Here is a 19,449-nt window from a genome sequence, read left to right on the forward strand (position 1 = left end):
CTTCACCCTCGTCTGTCGCTGAATCAGACAAAAGCTCTGACAAGTAGGATGAACTGGACCCTGACAATGTTGGGGTGTGTGTGTGTGTGTGTGTGTGTGTGTGTGTGTGTGTGTGTGTGTGTGTGTGTGTGTGTGTGTGTGTGTGTAAACATTCCTGCCAGAGTTAGAGCAAGTTGGAGGAGTCAGTTTGTGTTTGTGTGTAAGCAACTGGGTAAATATCTTTACTGTGCATATCAAAATATGTGTCTTCTCCAAAACAAGTTGGGAATCAGTTCTAATCACGTGGGAAAGAGGGGGAAGGAGATATGAAGACAGGGAGAAGAGGCAGAAAGAAGATAAGGAGGAGAAGAGGCAGGGAGATAACAGCCCTAGGTAATCATCTGAGGCTAATTCCAAGAGGCCTGTTAGATCCCAGATAAACACAGACAATAAAACCGAGAGTGACAAGAACAGCAGCAGCCTCCTGAGAACAACACAGCACTGGAGCAGAACCATTGTTCCTCAGATACACACACACACACACACACACACACACACACACACACACACACACACACACACACACGGCTACGGATGCTCAGCGAATCGACACACACCGCTCTGGTCCAACAGCTGACTCTGTTAAGATGAGTGTGTGGGGAAATGGAAGGCTGACAATTCCAATCCCATAAACAGATGCATTATGGTACATGGCATACCACCTCTACTGCTATTGTGTGTGTCATCACCTACAGTGGAATCTGACCTGAATCACATCAACATACACTGGGCTTTAGATAGGTCTACCATGTAGGGTACATGTCACAGTGGATTGAGTTGATTATCCTCTGGTGCTGAGAGAATAAGCTACAGCCTACAACACTATGAATGGTACATAAAGGAAGTGTTAAGGGCCTTGGCGACTTGGAGTTAGATCCCATCTAGTACATACAGTAGTGGCTGGGATTGTATAGTGTATACAGTATCATGTTAATATGAAGAGGATCCAGGCTGTACCACATCTCCACGGAGGGTAGGAACAGCTGGCCAGGCTGGGGATTGTTAAAACCATTTGTTCAACATGAACCGTTACAAGAGAGAACAAGCACTATCACGGTTGAATGAAATCTGTATACGCGCGTGCATTCACAAACGCACGCACGCACGCACACACACACGCCAATTAACTAATGTGTGAGTGCACTTCATGGACATTGATATAGCTCTCTGATATGAAGGGAAAATAACTGTTTTCAACGCACTTATTTCAGTGTAAACAGCTGAACTTGACTGTTTCTGTGGTTGACATGTATGGTTAATCATTCTGGTTGTTTTCAGTTTACTATGTTCTAATGCTGTGATTTCTATAGTCTTTACCAACCATAACCCTTTAGTCGTGTGTTATATCACTCTTCTCTTACCCACTCCTTCCTCCCTCATGTCTTTTTCTATGTCAGTCAACCTTTATAGATGTTTCCTCCCAGTCCCCAACAGGGAAAGTAGGTGAGGATTTCTCTCTCCCTTTCTCTCGTCCTTCCCCTCCTTTCTTGAACTCTTTCATTTCATGCTCTCTTTTCCCAAAATCTCCTCTGTTAAATCCCTCTAAATTCCCTGTCACCAGCCAAACAGCTAAGCCACAGCTGCAGATGAGGAACAGAGTCTGTCTTTAGTGTGAAAAGTACAGAGATGCAGGAAGAAAGGCAAAAGAGAGGAGCGAAATGAAGAGGGAGGAACCGAGAGAAGGAGAGCAGAAGCTGAAGAGAGTGAGGATGAGTGAGTAAAACAGAATTAGATGATGCTGCTAACTGGTCTCTGGGGTGTTGAGTGAAGCATGTCCCTCTGCCAGGACCACTGAGGTGTCTCTGCTTTCTGCCTGAGCGTAAAGGGATCAGTCATCCGTGCTGTGGAGCTGTGACTGACGAGTTCACTCTAATCACATTGCACAAGCGGGTGTATGTCTTCAGCTGTCACATACAGTACAACTAGATACTGGAACATAATCTGCTTATATTATACACATATGTACATTATACACACATACAGTATTACTTTACTTCATGCAGGTATATGTAGGCTATCCATGGCCAATCAGGTCAGTAAAGAAACCTTCTCAGGAGAACCAGGCTAATGCTACATGGAGCTGATAGAGGCAAAGCTCTGCCATAAACTATACCATAAACTATACTAGAATTATACTATTCACTATACCATAAACTATACCATAAAATATACCATAAAATATACCATAAACTATACTAGAATTATACTATTCACTATACCATAAACTATACCATAAACTATACCATAAAATATACCATAAACTATACCATAAAATATACCATAAAATATACCATAAACTATACTAGAATTATACTATTCACTATACCATAAACTATACCATAAAATATACCATAAAATATACCATAAACTATACTAGAATTATACTATTCACTATACCATAAACTATACCATAAACTATACTAGAATTATACTATTCACTATACCATAAACTATACCATAAAATATACCATAAAATATACCATAAACTATACTAGAATTATACTATTCACTATACCATAAACTATACCATAAACCATACTAGAATTATACTATTCACTATACCATAAACTATACTAGAATTATACTATTCACTATACCATAAACTATACTATAAAATATACTAGAATTATACTATTCACTATACCATAAACTATACTAGAATTATACTATTCACTATACCATAAACTATACTATAAAATATACTAGAATTATACTATTCACTATACCATAAAATATACTATAAAATATACCATAAACTATACTAGAATTATACTATTCACTATACCATAAAATATACCATAAACTATACCATAAACTATACTATAAAATATACCATAAACTATACTATAAAATATACTAGAATTATACTATTCACTATACCATAAAATATACTATAAAATATACCATAAACTATACTAGAATTATACTATTCACTATACCATAAAATATACCATAAACTATACCATAAACTATACTATAAAATATACCATAAACTATACTATAAAATATACTAGAATTATACTATTCACTATACCATAAAATATACTATAAAATATACCATAAACTATACTAGAATTATACTATTCACTATACCATAAAATATACTATAAAATATACCATAAACTATACCATAAACTATACTAGAATTATACTATTCACTATACCATAAAATATACCATAAACTATACTAGAATTATACTATTCACTATACCATAAACTATACTAGAATTATACTATTCACTATACCATAAACTATACTATAAAATATACTAGAATTATACTATTCACTATACCATAAACTATACTAGAATTATACTATTCACTATACCATAAACTATACTATAAAATATACTAGAATTATACTATTCACTATACCATAAAATATACTATAAAATATACCATAAACTATACTAGAATTATACTATTCACTATACCATAAAATATACCATAAACTATACCATAAACTATACTATAAAATATACCATAAACTATACTATAAAATATACTAGAATTATACTATTCACTATACCATAAAATATACTATAAAATATACCATAAACTATACTAGAATTATACTATTCACTATACCATAAAATATACCATAAACTATACCATAAACTATACTATAAAATATACCATAAACTATACTATAAAATATACTAGAATTATACTATTCACTATACCATAAAATATACTATAAAATATACCATAAACTATACTAGAATTATACTATTCACTATACCATAAAATATACTATAAAATATACCATAAACTATACCATAAACTATACTAGAATTATACTATTCACTATACCATAAACTATACCATAAAATATACCATAAACTATACTATAAAATATACCATAAACTATACCATAAACTATACTATAAAATATACCATAAACTATACTATAAAATATACTAGAATTATACTATTCACTATACCATAAACTATACTATAAAATATACCATAAACTATACTAGAATTATACTATTCACTATACCATAAAATATACTAGAATTATACTATTCACTATACCATAAACTATACTAGAATTATACTATTCACTATACCATAAACTATACTATAAAATATACCATAAACTATACCATAAACTATACAAGAAACTATACCATAAGCTATACCATAACTATACCATAAACTATACCATAAACTGTACCATAAACTATACTAGAATTATACTATTCACTATACCATAAACTATACTATAAAATATACCATAAACTATACTATAAACTATACAATATACCATAAACTATACAATATACCATAAACTATACAATATACCATAAGCTATACCATAAACTGTACATAAACTATACTATAATTATACTATTCACTATACCATAAACTATCCTAGAATTATACTATTCACTATACCATAAACTATACCATAAACTATACTATAAAATATACCAAAAACTATACCATAAACTATACTAGAATTATACTATTCACTATACCATAAATTATACTAAAAACTATACTATAAACTATACCATAAACTATGCTATAAACTATACTATAAACTATACCATAAACTATACTATAATTATATTATTCACTATACCACAAACTAAACCATAAACTACACCATAAACTATACCATAAGCTATACTATAAACTAAACCATAAACTATACATAACCTATACATACACTACACCATAATCTATACCATAAACTATATATAAACTATACATACACTATACCATAAATTATACATAATCTATACCCACTCTCAGAGAGAAAGTAATGCAAATAAAGAGAGCAAGAGCGAAAGAGAGAGAAACAGTAGAGAACAAGAGAACCAGATCAGAAAAGAGATAGATAGAAGCAATAAAGGGATGGAGTGAATCGTTTGATGGTGCGATCAGTGTATCGCTCAGTAAAGTGATTATCAATGTGGTCAGTCATATAATCCTTGTGATTGTGTTGAGGCTGAGCGGGACTGTGAAGCTGCTTGTAAATTGGCCTGCTGTACGGATACCAAACAGATATAGCACCACTCTGAAAGCTGGGTATTACCATGGTAACCACTTCACAGTGGTTACACTAGACACGGTCATTCTCCTAAAAATAATAGGCGACAACCTCTCTTTTTCTTAATGGTGTGTACTATGTACCTTCACTTCAACCCCTCTCTACTAGATCTATTGTGTTTATCTCTTAGGGAGATCAAGGAAAGTCCTACTCTCCCACCATCTCTTTCTGTGCCTCCACACTCAATATTTCTCTATCCCCTCCCTGTATTTCATCATCTGATACTCTTCTCACATTTCTCAATTTGTCATTTCACCCTTGGCACTCCTCATTTACCCCCTCCACACCCCTCGCTTACCTCCTCCTCCTCTGCACCCCTCCCTTACATTCTCCTCCTCCTCCTCTGCACCCCTCCCTTACATTCTCCTCCTCCTCCTCTGCACCCCTCCCTTACATTCTCCTCCTCCTCCTCTGCACCCCTCTCTTAACCCCTCCTCCCCATCGGCACCCCTCCTTCACCTCGTCCTTCCCTGAAGCAGTTCACAGCGGCCCAAGCGACAACAGTGACTCTTTCTAGACACATATGGTCCCATGGCAGAGAAGAGACACAGCCAACACGTCCCCCTGGAGACCACCCTGCCATCTGCATCTGTGTGTGTGTGTGTGTGTGTGTGTGTGTGTGTGTGTGCGCTCATTTGCACTCCAGTTGTCCTTCATTTGATCCTTTCTGTCTTTCTTTCTTTCTGGACCCAAAATCCAAATTTCAGTATGTATCACTATGATTAAAAGGTAGTCAAATAATTCTTATAGAATTACTCTTATAGAATTTCCACGTTGGGATATTGGACATTTTATTTGCATTTTATTGGATAATACCTTGTTTTTAACCAGGACAGAATCATTTATAACTTACTTTTTCTGACATAATAGAGGTATGACGGCTGCGTGGTCTCATGGTGTTTATACTTGTGCACTATTGTTTGTACAGATGAACGTGGTACCTTCAGGCATTTGGAAATTGCTCCCAAGGATGAACCAGACTTGTGGAAGTCTACAGTTCTTTTCTGAGGTCTTGGCTGATTTCCCATGATGTCAAGCAAAGAGGCACTGAGTTTGAAGGTAGGCCTTGAAATACATCAACAGGTACACCTGCAATTGACTCAAATTATGTCAATTAGCCTATCAGAAGCTTCTAAAGCCATGACATAATTTTCTGGAATTTTCCAAGCTGTTTAAAGGCACAGGCAACTTAGTGTATGTAAACTTCTGACCCAGTGGAATTGTGATACAATGATTTATAAGTGAAATAATCTGTCTGTAAACAATTGTTGGAAAAATTACTTGTGTCATGCACAAAGTAGGTGTTCTAACCGACTTGCCAAAACTATAGTTTGTTAACAAGAAATTTGTGGAGTGGTTGAAAAACTCCTTTTAATGACTCCAACCTAAGTGTAAGTAAACTTCTGACTTCAACTGTATATGGGGGATACAACCATCCCAGCTCTGCAAATTTTGCTGTGAAGAGACAGAATTATTAGATAAATTGTTTTGGTACTGTCCATATGTAGCTTGTTTTTGGTTGCAGGTTCAGAAATGGCTGATTAATTGCAATACCTGGAGCTAACTCTGCAAATAGCACTGCTGGGTGATTTAAAAGTCATAGTCAGTAGATCAATATAGTAATACTCTCAGCAAAAATGTTTATCTTTAATTTACTATCTGTAGAAACTATGAGAATAGAAAGGGTCAGAATTTTTGTGAAACAGCACAATGGAAAAATAGAAATGGCAAATAGAAATATCAAAACTGTATGGTGTTCAGAGATAGATGAAGGATAGCTGAAGGATGGTACTAAAAACAAGCAAAAAAACTATTGTAAAATATACTGTGTCTGTAAAATGCATGTACAATGCCTTCGGAAAGTATTCACTCTCTTTTTGTTACGTTACAGCCTTATTCTAAAATGGATCAAATTGCTTGATACCCCATTTTCACAAAGAAAAGGTAGGTTTTTAGACATTTGTTAATGCATGATTTTTTTATTTTTTTTATCACATTTACATACGAATTCAGACCCTTTACTCAGTACTTTGTTGAAGCACCTTTGGTAGTGATTACAGCATAGAGTCTTCTTGGGTATGACGCTACAAGCTTTGCACACCTGTATTTGGGGAGTTTCTCCCATTCTTCTCTGCAGATCCTCTCAAGCTCTGTCAGGTTGGATGGGGAGAGTTGCTGCACAGCTATTTTCAGGACTCTCCGGAGATGTTCGATCGGGTTCAAGTCCGGGCTCTGGCTGGGCCACTCAAGGACATTCAGATACTCGTCCCAAAGCCACTCCTGCGTTGTCTTGGCTGTATTCTTAGGGTCGTTGTCCTGTTGGAGGGTGAACCTTAATCCTCAGTCTGAGGTCCTTAGCACTCTGGAACAGGTTTTCATCAAGGATCGCTCTGTACTTTTCTATGTTAATCTTTGCCTCGATCCTGACTAGTCTCCCAGTCCCTGCTGTTGAAAAACATCCCCACAGCATGATGCTGCAACCACCATGCTTCACCGTAGGGATGGTGCCAGGTTTCCTCCAGACGTGACGCTTGGATTAAGGCCAAAGATTCTTGTTTCTCATGTTCTGAAAGTCTTTATGTGCCTTTTGGCAAACTCCAAGCGGGCTGTCATGTGTATTTTACTGAGGAGTGCTTCCGCCTAACCACTACTATAAAAGGCCTGATTGGTGGAGTGCTGCAGAAGATGGTTGTCCTTCTGGAAGGTTCTCCCATCTCCACAAAGGAACAGAAGATCGAGCTCTGTCAGACTGACCATCAGGTTCTTGGTCACCTCCCTGACCAAGGTCCTTCTCCCCGATTGCTCAACTTGGCCGGGCGGCCAGCTCTAGGAAGAGTCTTGGTGGTTCTAAACTTCTTCCATTTAAGAACGATGGAGGCCACTGTGTTCTTGGGGACCTTCAAGGCTGCAGACATTTTTTGGTACCCCTCCCCACATCTGTGCTTCGATGCAATCCGGTCTCGGAGCTCTACGGACAATACCGTCAACCTCATGGCTTGGTTTTTGCTCTGACATGAACTGTAAACTGTGGGACCTTTTATAGACAGGTGTGTGCCTTTCCAAATCATGTCCAATCAATTGAATTTACCACAGGTGGACTCCAATCAAGTTGTAGAAACATCTCAAGGATGTTCAATGCAAACAGGATGCACATGAGCTCATAGCAAAGGGTCTGAATACTTATGTAAATACGTTTTTTTGCTTTTAATACATTTGCAAAAATGTTTAAAGACCTGTTTTCGATTTGTCATTATGGGGTATTGTGTGTAGATTGCTGAGGATTTAAAAAAAAAACTATTTTAGAATAAGGCTATAAGGTAACTTAATGTGGAAAAACACCAGTCTCATCGTCAACAGCGAAGAGGCGACTCCGGGATGCTGGACTTCGAGTTCCTCTGTCCAGTGTCTGTGTTATTTTGCCCATCTTAATTTTTTCTTTTTATTGGCCAGTCTGAGATATGGCTTTTTCTTTGCAACTCTGCCTAGAAGGCCAGCATCCTGGAGTCGCCTCTTCACTGTTGACGTTGAGACTGGTGTTTTGCGGGTACTATTTAATGAAGCTGCCAGTTGAGGACTTATGAGGTGTCTGTTTCTCAAACTAGACACTCTAATGTACTTGTCCTCTTGCTCAGTTGTGCACCGGGGCCTTCATTTCTCAGAACAAGAACATACTGACGAGTTTCAGAAGAATGTTCTTTGTTTCTGGCCATTTTGAGCCTGTAATCAAACCCACAAATACTGATGCTCCAGATACTCAATTAGTCTATAAAAGGCCAGTTTTATTGCTTCTTTAATCAGAACAACAGTTTTTAGCTATGCTAACATAACTTCAAAGGGGTTTTCTAATGAACAATTAGCCCTTTAAAATGATTAACTTTGATTAACTAACACCACGTGCTATTGGAACACAGGAGTGATGGTTGCTGATAATGGGCCTCTGTACACCTATGTAGATATTCCATAATAACATCAGCCATTTCCAGCTACAATAGTCATTTATAACATTAACAATGTCTACGCTGTATTTCTGATAAATTTGATGTTATTTCAATGGACAAAAAATGTGCTTTTCTTTCAAAAACAAGGACATTTCTAAGTGACCCCAAACTTTTTAACGGTAGTGTATATATTTACAAAAAATATATATGGGGGATTGGAAATTATGCAGACAATTACATTGATGGAAGCCACAATCTTAAAAATGAAAGCTGATCTACCCCACCGCCACCCCTCCCAGCCTCTGAGCAGCAGGGAGACGCAGGAGAGAAAACATATTCTTGTTGTGCCGGCTCAGCGTGTCTGGTCTCCGGTACGCCGTTTAGGCCCAGGGTATCCTGCGCCAGCTCAGCGTGTCTGGTCTCCGGTACGCCGTTTAGGCCCAGGGTATCCTGCGCCAGCTCAGCGTGTCTGGTCTCCGGTACGCCGTTTAGGCCCAGGGTATCCTGCGCCAGCTCAGCGTGTCTGGTCTCCGGTACGCCGTTTAGGCCCAGGGTATCCTGCGCCAGCTCAGCGTGTCTGGTCTCCGGTACGCCGTTTAGGCCCAGGGTATCCTGCGCCAGCTCTGCGTGCTCCGGGGTGCTGGGAGGGTGCAGTGCGTCCTATTCCTGCGCTCCGCCCGTGCCGGGCAAATGTGTGCATTGAGCCTAAGGGAGAGGTGCGAGTAGTATGCACCAGATCTCCAGTGTCATGTTCTGACCTTAGTTCCTTTTTTATGTCTCTGTGTTAGGTTGGTCAGGGCGTGAGTTGGGGTGGGTAGTCTGTTCTTTTTTCTATGTTATATTTCTATCTGTTTGGCCTAGTATGGTTCTCAATCAGAGGCAGGTGTCGTTCGTTGTCTCTGATTGAGAATCATACTTAGGTAGCCTGTTTTCCCCATTTTGGTTGTGGGTGTTTCATTTCTGTTTAGTGTCTGTTCACCTGGCAGAACTGTTTTGTTTTCTCTTCGTTGTTATTTTGTGTAGTGTTCAGTTTTTCTATTAAAATATGACGAACACTTACCACGCTGCATTTTGGTCCTCCTCTCCTTCCAACTTTTCTGTCTGCCAGTTGGATCATGTGCATGAGATCTCACTTCGACTTGGCCTGATGGAACTGTACTGAGCAAGCAGTTCTAGAGCTCACCGATAGAGCTGGCATCTACCTCCATTTCTAAAGGCTAACTGTTAAGAGACGCTAATCTTAGATGACATCTTACTTACACGATCCCTTATTACTTTGATGTCACTAAAGTAGGGGTATAGATAAGAAATGACATAGTAACTGGTAGCTCTTATCCAGGTTTCCCCAACTGGCAACCCTGTGCCAATTTGGGCCATTTTCTGACAAATAAAAAGTATGTTTTTTAATTACATTTGTATTATTTATCATGTTCATTGTTGGACATAAAATACTGTATAAGCACCAGGAAATCAGCTCCAAGTGATTTTAATTTCGGAAATCTGTTCCAAGTATTCCCAAGAATAACAGAGAGGCACGTGATCGTATAAACATTTAAGTAAGGTTTGAAATTAGTATGTTTTAGTCAAATATTAATTCTGTTTGGGCTTCTTGCAGTTAATTTGTAGTCTACAAATTATTTGTAATTATGTTTCTGACCCCACGACCATCCACTCAAGAAAAAAACATTGCCCATGGCTGAATCTAGTTGACTATCCCTGTTCTAGTCTATTTTAAACACAGACGGAGGAGTCAAAATACTCTTGTTTCTCTTCCATTAGGGCTACCTGTCATCCCCATTACCCTTTCCTGATATGAAGAGACTGGATGGGCAGACGTGCTATGGTATGAGCCTATTTGCTATAAAAACCAAGGACTGCTAGTGTGAATTCCTCAGGTTCCTGTTAGATTCAGCCTCTCCTCAATGAGACACACATAATGGGCACTAAGCACATCGTTTCCATCTGTTCTGTCCTCTCAGATAACTGTTGGAGTAGAAGAGGATGATTTACCACGGTAGAGTATTGGGATTCACCCCAGATTCAGTATTTCTCTCATAGGCCTACAATACAGTATATGCTGGAAAAGTATTCTCTGGTGAGCAGGTTTGGTAGGCCAAGTGGTAGTCCATGAAGACTGAAGAGAGAGGGCCATCCAGAGGAGCCATCTCTTTATCTAGGCAGAGATTTTGATGGGGGGAATTTATAAAGGACTCTTGGGGATGATGCGTTAGATCTCACTACATCTCTGCATGACAATGTGGACACACACATACACACACTCATCAACTGTCAGATAGAATCTACGATAAGACATGTTCTCTCAGGTCAGCCCGCTCCTCTGCACACGCCACTGGCTTCCAGTCATAGCTCGCATCCCCTACAAGACCATGGTGCTTACCCACGGACCAGCAAGAGGAACTGCCCCTCCCTACCTTTAGGCTGTGCTCAAACCCTACACCCCAATCCAAGCCACCTCAGGTCTCTTGGCCCTCCCGCCCCTACGGGGGGCAGCTCCCGCTCAGCCCAGTCCAAGCTCTTCTCTGTCCTGGCACATCTTTCGAAAACATTTGAAACCCTGCCTCTTCAAACATTTTCTTAAATAATCATCCTCCTCACCTCGACCCTGCCCCTCCCCAAAAACTAAATAAAAAACATAAACAGCAGTTGACCCCGCCTTTCTAGCTCTGACTCTACAAATAGCTACGTTATTGAGGAAAGTGTTCATTTTTATGCCTGTGATATGTGATTGTCCCACCTATCTATCTTAAGATGAATGCACTAACTGTATGTTGCCAATTGACTAAAATGTAAAATGTAATTAAGCCTCAGACCTACTTCTAAGATTCCCTACAAATAAACCAAACTCAAGTGTGTGTGCATGCGCTTGCTTGCATGTGTGTGACGATCTGCGTGTGGAGCGGGGTCCACAGTAACTGCAAATGCAGCAACAGCCTTGGGGTAAAAGCCCACAGTATCCTACTGGATGGAATGCATTAATATATAAATAAATGCAGCAACAGCCTTGGGGTAAAAGCCCACAGTATCCTACTGGATGGAATGCATTAATATATAAATAAATGCAGCAACAGCCTTGGGGTAAAAGCCCACAGTATCCTACTGGATGGAATGCATTAATATATAAATAAATGCAGCTGTCTTTTTAAAGTTCACTTGTTTTTCTGGAATAATTCAGTTGACACACACACACACACACACACACACACACACACACACACGCACACACACACGCACACGCACACACACACACGCACGCGCACGTACACACAAACACACACACAAACACAAAAGCAGTGTTTTTGAGATAACATTGAATCAAAAGCCAGCATCAGAATGACGTCACTCCAGCTGAATGTAAACTCCATGGGGTCTGGCTCCCTGCAGGGAATCAGCTCTGCTTCTGTGTAAAGCAGAGTTTCCCAACCCTGGTCCTCCAGTACACCCAACAGTACACATTTTTATTGCAACCCTTGACAAGCATACTTGATTCAACTTGTCAATTGATCACCAAGCCCTAGATTAATTGAATGAGATGTGTTTGTCAAAGGGCTACAGCAAAAATGTGTACTGTTGGAGTTGGAAAACACTGGTGTAGAGCATACTGTCATCCTGAGAGGAGCAGTGGTCTAAGGCACTGCACCGTAGTGCTAGAGGTGTCACTACAGACCCTGGTTCAATCCCAGGCTGTATCACAACTGGCCGTCATCAGGAATCCCATAGGGCAGTGCACAATTGGCCCAGTGTCATTTGGGTTAGGGTAAGGTTTGGCCGGGGTAGGCAGTCATTGTAAAATAAGAATTTGTTCCGCTAGCGATAACATTCCGCTGAAAAGGCGAAATTCAAAACTATTTATTTTGAAATATGTAACTTTCCCACATTAACAAGTCCAATAAAGCAAATGAAAGATAAACTTCTTGTTAATCTACCTATCGTGTCCGATTTCAAAAAGGCTTTACAGCGAAAGCACAACATATGATTATGTTAGGTCAGAGCCAAGCCAAAAAAACACACAGCCATTTTTTCCAGCCAAAGATAGGAGTCACAAAAAGCAGAAAATGAATCACTAACCTTTGATAGTTTATCAGATGACACTCATAGGACATCATGTTACACTATTAGATGTATGTTTTTTTTCCGATAATGTGCATATTTATATCCAAAAATCTCAGCTTTGATTCCAAAACATCCGGTGATTTTGCAGAAATACTCATAATAAACATTGATAAAAGATACAAGTGTTATTCACAGAATTAAAGATAGACTTCTCCTTATTGCAACCTCTGGGTCAGATTTTTTAAAAACTTTACGGGAAAAGCATAATCTGAGTACGGCGCTCAGAGCCCAATCCAGCCAAAGAAATATCCGCCATGTTGGAGTCAACAGAAGTCAGAAATAACATGATAAATATTCACTTACCTTTGATGATCTTCATCAGAAGGCACTCTCAGGAATTCCAGTTTGACAATAAATGGCTGATTTGTTCAATAAAGTTTCATAAAGTCCATCATTTATGTCCAAATAGCCACTTGTTGTTCACTTCTTGTTGTTCAGCCCAGTAATCCATCTTCATGAGGCGCGAGCACCATGTCCAGACGAAAACTCTAAAAGTTCCATTACAGGTCGTAGAAACAAGTCAAACTATGTATGGAATCAATCTTTAGGATGTTTTTAACATAAATCATCAACCAGAGAATTCCATTGTCTGAAGAAAAGCACTGGAACGAGAGCTAACTCTGTCGGGACCGCGCGTCACGAGCCTGAGACACTCTGCCAGACGCATGATTCATTCAGCTCCCATTCCCCCCTCCTTTATAGCAAAAGCCTGAAACAAGTTTCTAAAGACGGTTGACATCTAGTGGAAGCCTTAGGAAGTGCAACTTGACCCCATAGACACTGTGTATTCAGTAGGCCAAGCTTTGAAAAACTACAAACCTCAGATTTCCCACTTCCTGGTTGGATTTTTCTCAGGTTTTCACCTGACATATGAGTTCTGTTATACTCACAGACATCATCCAAACAGTTTTAGAAACTTCAGAGTGTTTTCTATCCAATACTAATAATAATATGCATATATTAGCATCTGGAACAGAGTAAGAGGCAGTTCACTCTGGGCATGCTATTCATCCAAAAGTGAAAATGCTGCCCACTATCCCAAAAAGGTTTAACTGACTTGCCTAGTTAAATAAAAAATCAAAATAAATTATCTCAGTGTGATAACACTGGTGTAGAGGTTCCTATCATTACCTCAGCGTGATAACACTGGTGTAGAGGTTCCTGTCTTTACCTCAGCGTGATAACACTGGTGTAGAGGATCCTGTCATTACCTCAGCGTGATATCAACTGCTGCCCATTCATCATCCACCCTCACAATTGTTTTTCACACTTTTTCCTAGATCACTTACAAACCTTTTCTAGTAGAGCCCACTGGATGCTGACACTACATCATCACGATGTAATTTCTACAAATACTAGGTCTAACCACTGGACTGGTGACCACCAGACACTCGGGACAAAGTTCCAACACGGTGTTGTACATAAAACAGCTATGAGATCTGTGACCGGATCACCATACAGGGCCATCATACAGTAGTACTTCATACACAATGCAGCATTCTGAGGAAAGGGGTCAATTATCAACAAGCGGCAACTGAAAAGTCACAGACGAGGCGTGAAAGTGGCCAAACCCTCTTTGTTCTGTGTGGATACTGTTGGCCTCTAAGCAGGGAACTGGCTCCTAATGCAGAGCTGAGATGTCAAAGGATAACTGACTACTTTAATTAGGAAAGAAGGGACCCCTGGGAAGATGAGTGAGGAGGATAGTGCCAACTACTAGCCCTGGAGAACTGGCTCTGACCCAAATATACTGGCCAACAAGCAAAGGTAAAGGACTGACTGGTGCGCTGTACTGTAGCTGTTGGGAAAAGGGATCAAATGCCTCTAGACTAGAGTCAACAACAAAATGACAGAGGTACTATAGGTGGAAGGTGTCATGAATATGCCTGCCCACTGGTTACGTGTTTGGCCCCTGTCAGTTAAGGTTAGGTCAGGTTTTTGGCTGTGCTCTGATGCAGTGAAATGAAGCTTGACCCAGGTCAAATCTTGGTTAATGCACTTTAAAGCTGTTGTGGTCTTTTATTGTGGTGGTTTTCAGCTAAGGCCGGTATTGTCTGTTGTCTGAAACAAGGAAGCAGGTTTGGCCTGTGTTGTTCAGTGCCAGGTGCTCCATGTTTTACGCCCACTGAATCTCTCACACTGACAGCTCCACAACATTGGTACCCTTCCATCCACATTACCATCTCTTTTCTATCCACCATCTCCGTGGTTCTTTGTCTCTCTTTATTGTCTCATCTTCTCACATCTCCATTCAATTGACCTTTCTGTCTATTACTTTCAAATAAAACCCACTGACCATATCACCCTCACAGCCTCTAAAACGTTGCTGTTTCCATGTTCTGTTTTCTCACTCTCTCGCCAATCGTTTCTCCGACTCTGTTTGTTTCCATTACATATTTACGTGGTGTGACTATCTTCACCCGATCTCTATTTATATCTGTCCATACACAGCTTTCTCCACAAGCCTGAGCTCTCCTCCCTGGCTGGCTGACCACACACACACACACACACACACACACACACACACACACACACACACCTTTCTGTGACAGGCTCTGAAATGGAGGGAGGGGGCTCCACGTGGCTCACCAATCTGTTCACCATGTCTGTCATAAAGCAGAGATGCACTGGAGATGCTTTGACTCACCAAATGACAGTCAGGATCCAACATTCAGACAAATGATGAATGGTAATATACAGAACCATAGCCCCTCTCCTCCGAAACACAAACAAACACATAGGATCGGGTAAACATACAAAACACATCCAGGTACTCAAACACACCCCCTTGGAATACCACACATACATGCACTCATGCTCTCACTTCCCACACTGACAAGTTGTCTTCATCGACCAGAGCCCCCCCACCCCACAGGATTAACCACATGGTCTTACCGTGAAGCATGGGATGCCTGTAACCAGTGAGTAGACCAGCAGTGGGGGTATCTTGCTGGTTTCATCCGGGCCGGGGTAGGGCTTGGAGAACGTCTTGTCGTAGCAGAAGAAGCCCTGGATGTGCACGGGGAACGTGTCTGTGTACTCAAAGTAGTACGCCAGGAGAACCGTCCCTGCCATGATCACCAGCTGGAAATAGAACATGATCCCCGCGTTAGGCAAGAAGAGGAGGAGGAGGTGGCGGAGGAGAGGAAGGAGGGAGAGTCAAGTCCCGATTCCCCTCATCCACAGAGAGAGGCATAGGAGTGATGGGAGCGAGAGAGAGGTCCGGTGAAGAGATCAATAGAGGCAGAGAGCACCTACTGTAAGCCTGACCAGTGCAGCGGGAGACAGAGAGAGAGTGGAGTTCGAGAGAGAGAGAGAGAGAGAAAGCTGGAGGAAGAGAGAGCGAGAGAAGGGAGCATCTACAGGGGAGAGGAGGAAGATGGAATAAAGACAGAATAAATATAATTCTTCTGCAACATGAAGAGAGAAAACAAAGAATATCAGAGCGAAAGAGAGACTGGGAGTGAGGAGGGTGAAAAGAGTGTGAGGTAGATGGAGAACTGCTTGCATTGGTATCGGTGCCGGCGCGCCTGAGTCTACTACGGAGGAGCAGTGGGTGTATTTTTGGATGCTGTGTATGAAGAGTAGTGTGAATGCGATCATAAGCATCCTCCAAACCAGTTATATGAGCTGACATCCCCTGTGACATGTTCAAAGTCTGATTCCAGGGTTTTTTCTTATATAGGCAGATCCATGGATATCAGAGATAATAATACACTACTGAGATATCAACTCAATAGCAAGTAGTCCTACAGTTTAAAAAATATATATGAAAATGGTGTCTACATGTAATATTTTCCCACATGTTGAATAGACCAAAATATACTTTTACATTACTTTTTGTTTCACATGGAATATACACTGTACGGTGGAATGGAGCTGCATCTGACTTTGTAACTCAAATAATAACAATACATCTTAGCTGTATGGCCTCGTTTATCAGGGAAGTGAAGGGATAGTAATAGCCCTTTCCTTCCACTTAGCTAGGGACATGGTGCTGGGTGAGGGGACATGTTTCAGCTTCACACTCCCTTAGGATATTATCCGTGCTCCATCTCCCTCTGACCATAGACACTGCCGACATCTGCGAGACACACACACACACACACACACACACACACACACACTAGGGTACTCAGATATTTATATATTTTTTGGTCTTCACTCTCTCTACCCTCCCTTGAGAGAGAGACATGTTATGCCATGAGCGGTTGTCATGGTGAAGATTTTAACGGTAGAGACGAGTTCACAATATTGTGCAATTTCATTTCCTCTCAGCAGGATTTATGAATGCATAAAGTGTGGAGGTATATTGTCCTCATTCAGAATGATTCAAGTGTCACGAACGTTGTTGTAAGAATCGGACCAAGGTGCAGCGTGGTTTGGGTTCATCATCTTTATTTAACGTGAACTGGCAAAAAAAAAGAAGAAAGAAATGAATGTGAAGCTACGCAGTGCTCAAGGAAACTATACACAAACAAGATCCCACACCAAACAGGTGGGAAAAGGCTGCCTAAGTATGATCCCCAATCAGAGACAACGATAGACAGCTGCCTCTGATTGGGAACCATACCAGGCCAACCTAGAAATAAAGAAACTAGAATGCCCACCGTAGTCACACCCCGACCTAACCAAAATAGAGAATAAAACATCCAAGGTCAGGACGTGACATCAAGGGAGATCATTGTAAGAGTAATGAAGAACTAATGATGACCAGCAGCATCACTGAAAGATACATAAGAGCTAAACATATACTTTATAATTGGCGTTATATTAAATTATACTGTTTATTAACTGTATGTTCTATCCTGACAATGAGTATGCGGAGTAGGTTTATGTTTAAGTAACACATCTGCAATAATGTAGGCTATTCCAGATACAACATTATCTTATCAACAATGATACCCAAAGCCCCTGATTTATCACATTCCAAGCTAATGTGATTCTCTCTTTGTGTATCTTTATCCCCAACAGCCTGGAGAGAAACAGAGATATTTTGAAGTAGGAGTGAGTCATATCATTTCCCCGTACCATTATTTTACATATGACCTGGGAGGGATCTGGGTTGGATTTGAATCATTACATTCTGAGAACTGTCCATCTCACAGTTATGCATTTTAAAGAGATCTGAGATAATGTATGGCATTGTGTTATTAGCAGTACATTGTTCAATAAGACACAGTAACAGTAGTGAGGACATTATGCCCATTCAGGTGGCCTCTTGTCCAAATCCAGTTGTGGGTTTGTTGTTTTTTGTGCCAGTCTCACTTTCATCTGACTCGTTGGACAGGTGATGTTCAGACACATTATTTACACCCTGACACCTCCTCAACCTCCCTCTGCTTCTCTCTCTCTCTCTCTCTGTCTCTCTCGTCCTCCCTCTCTCACACTCTATCACTGTCTACAGTATATCTCTCTCTCACGCACACCAATGTGCTTGTATCTGACTGGTCCAGCTGTGCTGCTGTCAGAACTCATGTCAACCAATCCCTGGTCAGTCATAATTCCTAACCTGTGATGGTCACAAGGTGAAACAGTACTGGCAGTACTGTTTACAATGTGGGCCGGTCCCTTTTAATATCAACCAGTATGAAAAAAAATCCTTTAAAAAGGGGCAGAATAGTAAAAAATAATCATAATAATTTTTTAAAAATACCTGATATTTCAACTCTATGAGGTCAAAATAACACTGAAATTGTGAAAATGATAATGTACTTATTGTGTAAGAGCTGTTTTTAAAAAAAAACATGAAATTTCAGCCTGTTCAGTTAGGATGGTGTTTTTTAATTTTCTTATTTTACAGGAAATGAGGGTTCCTCTAGCCTGGAGGAGGAACTTGCCCACTGCAGAGTGACAGGCACCTCTTCTCCTCTATTCTAAGATCATTAAGTGTTAATTGACGTGGAGTTAGCTGAGGACCACCCGCAGAGCACAGCGCCCCACACCCGTCCAACTAGAACGCTCTTCCTTTATTCTTAGTCACACACTTCTGGGTCGTGGCCAGGGACTAATGTGATGATGGATGTCAAAACAGTTTGTCCTCTTCATTTCCTTCAAGGTAATTTAAGTTATTAAGCATGTTTCATAAGACTGAATATTTTAAAAGCAATACATTTGAAACTATTCTGTTTCCGAGCCTAAGCAAGTGGACATTCGCTCAGGCATCCTGACTGTGGTTATACAGTTATACAACTATGTTCTCCTGATCAGATGTTTTGCAGGGAGCTATTGTGCTCGCTAGTCCCACTTTAGTGTTGTTCTAGCGCTGTTGTGTGTTGT

At 40.2% G+C, this 19,449-nt stretch overlaps 1 protein-coding gene across 4 annotated transcripts in view; it reads right to left on the reverse strand.

Moving 5' to 3' along the window:
• Positions 1-19,449, reverse strand: part of plppr2a (phospholipid phosphatase related 2a) — a 47,085-nt gene that overhangs the window by 10,570 nt on the left and 17,066 nt on the right. For 3 of the 4 annotated variants that reach the window (XM_036938535.1, XM_036938536.1, XM_021625030.2), the window contains exon 3: positions 16,066-16,254. The exons of the other annotated variant lie outside the window; for it this stretch is intronic. In XM_036938535.1, coding sequence (XP_036794430.1) covers positions 16,066-16,254 — 189 coding nt within the window. The remainder of the gene's footprint in view (positions 1-16,065; positions 16,255-19,449) is intronic. 4 annotated transcript variants of the gene reach the window in all.

Source organism: Oncorhynchus mykiss, chromosome 12 (assembly GCF_013265735.2).
Source record: "Oncorhynchus mykiss isolate Arlee chromosome 12, USDA_OmykA_1.1, whole genome shotgun sequence".
Taxonomy (NCBI): Eukaryota; Metazoa; Chordata; class Actinopteri; order Salmoniformes; family Salmonidae; genus Oncorhynchus; species Oncorhynchus mykiss.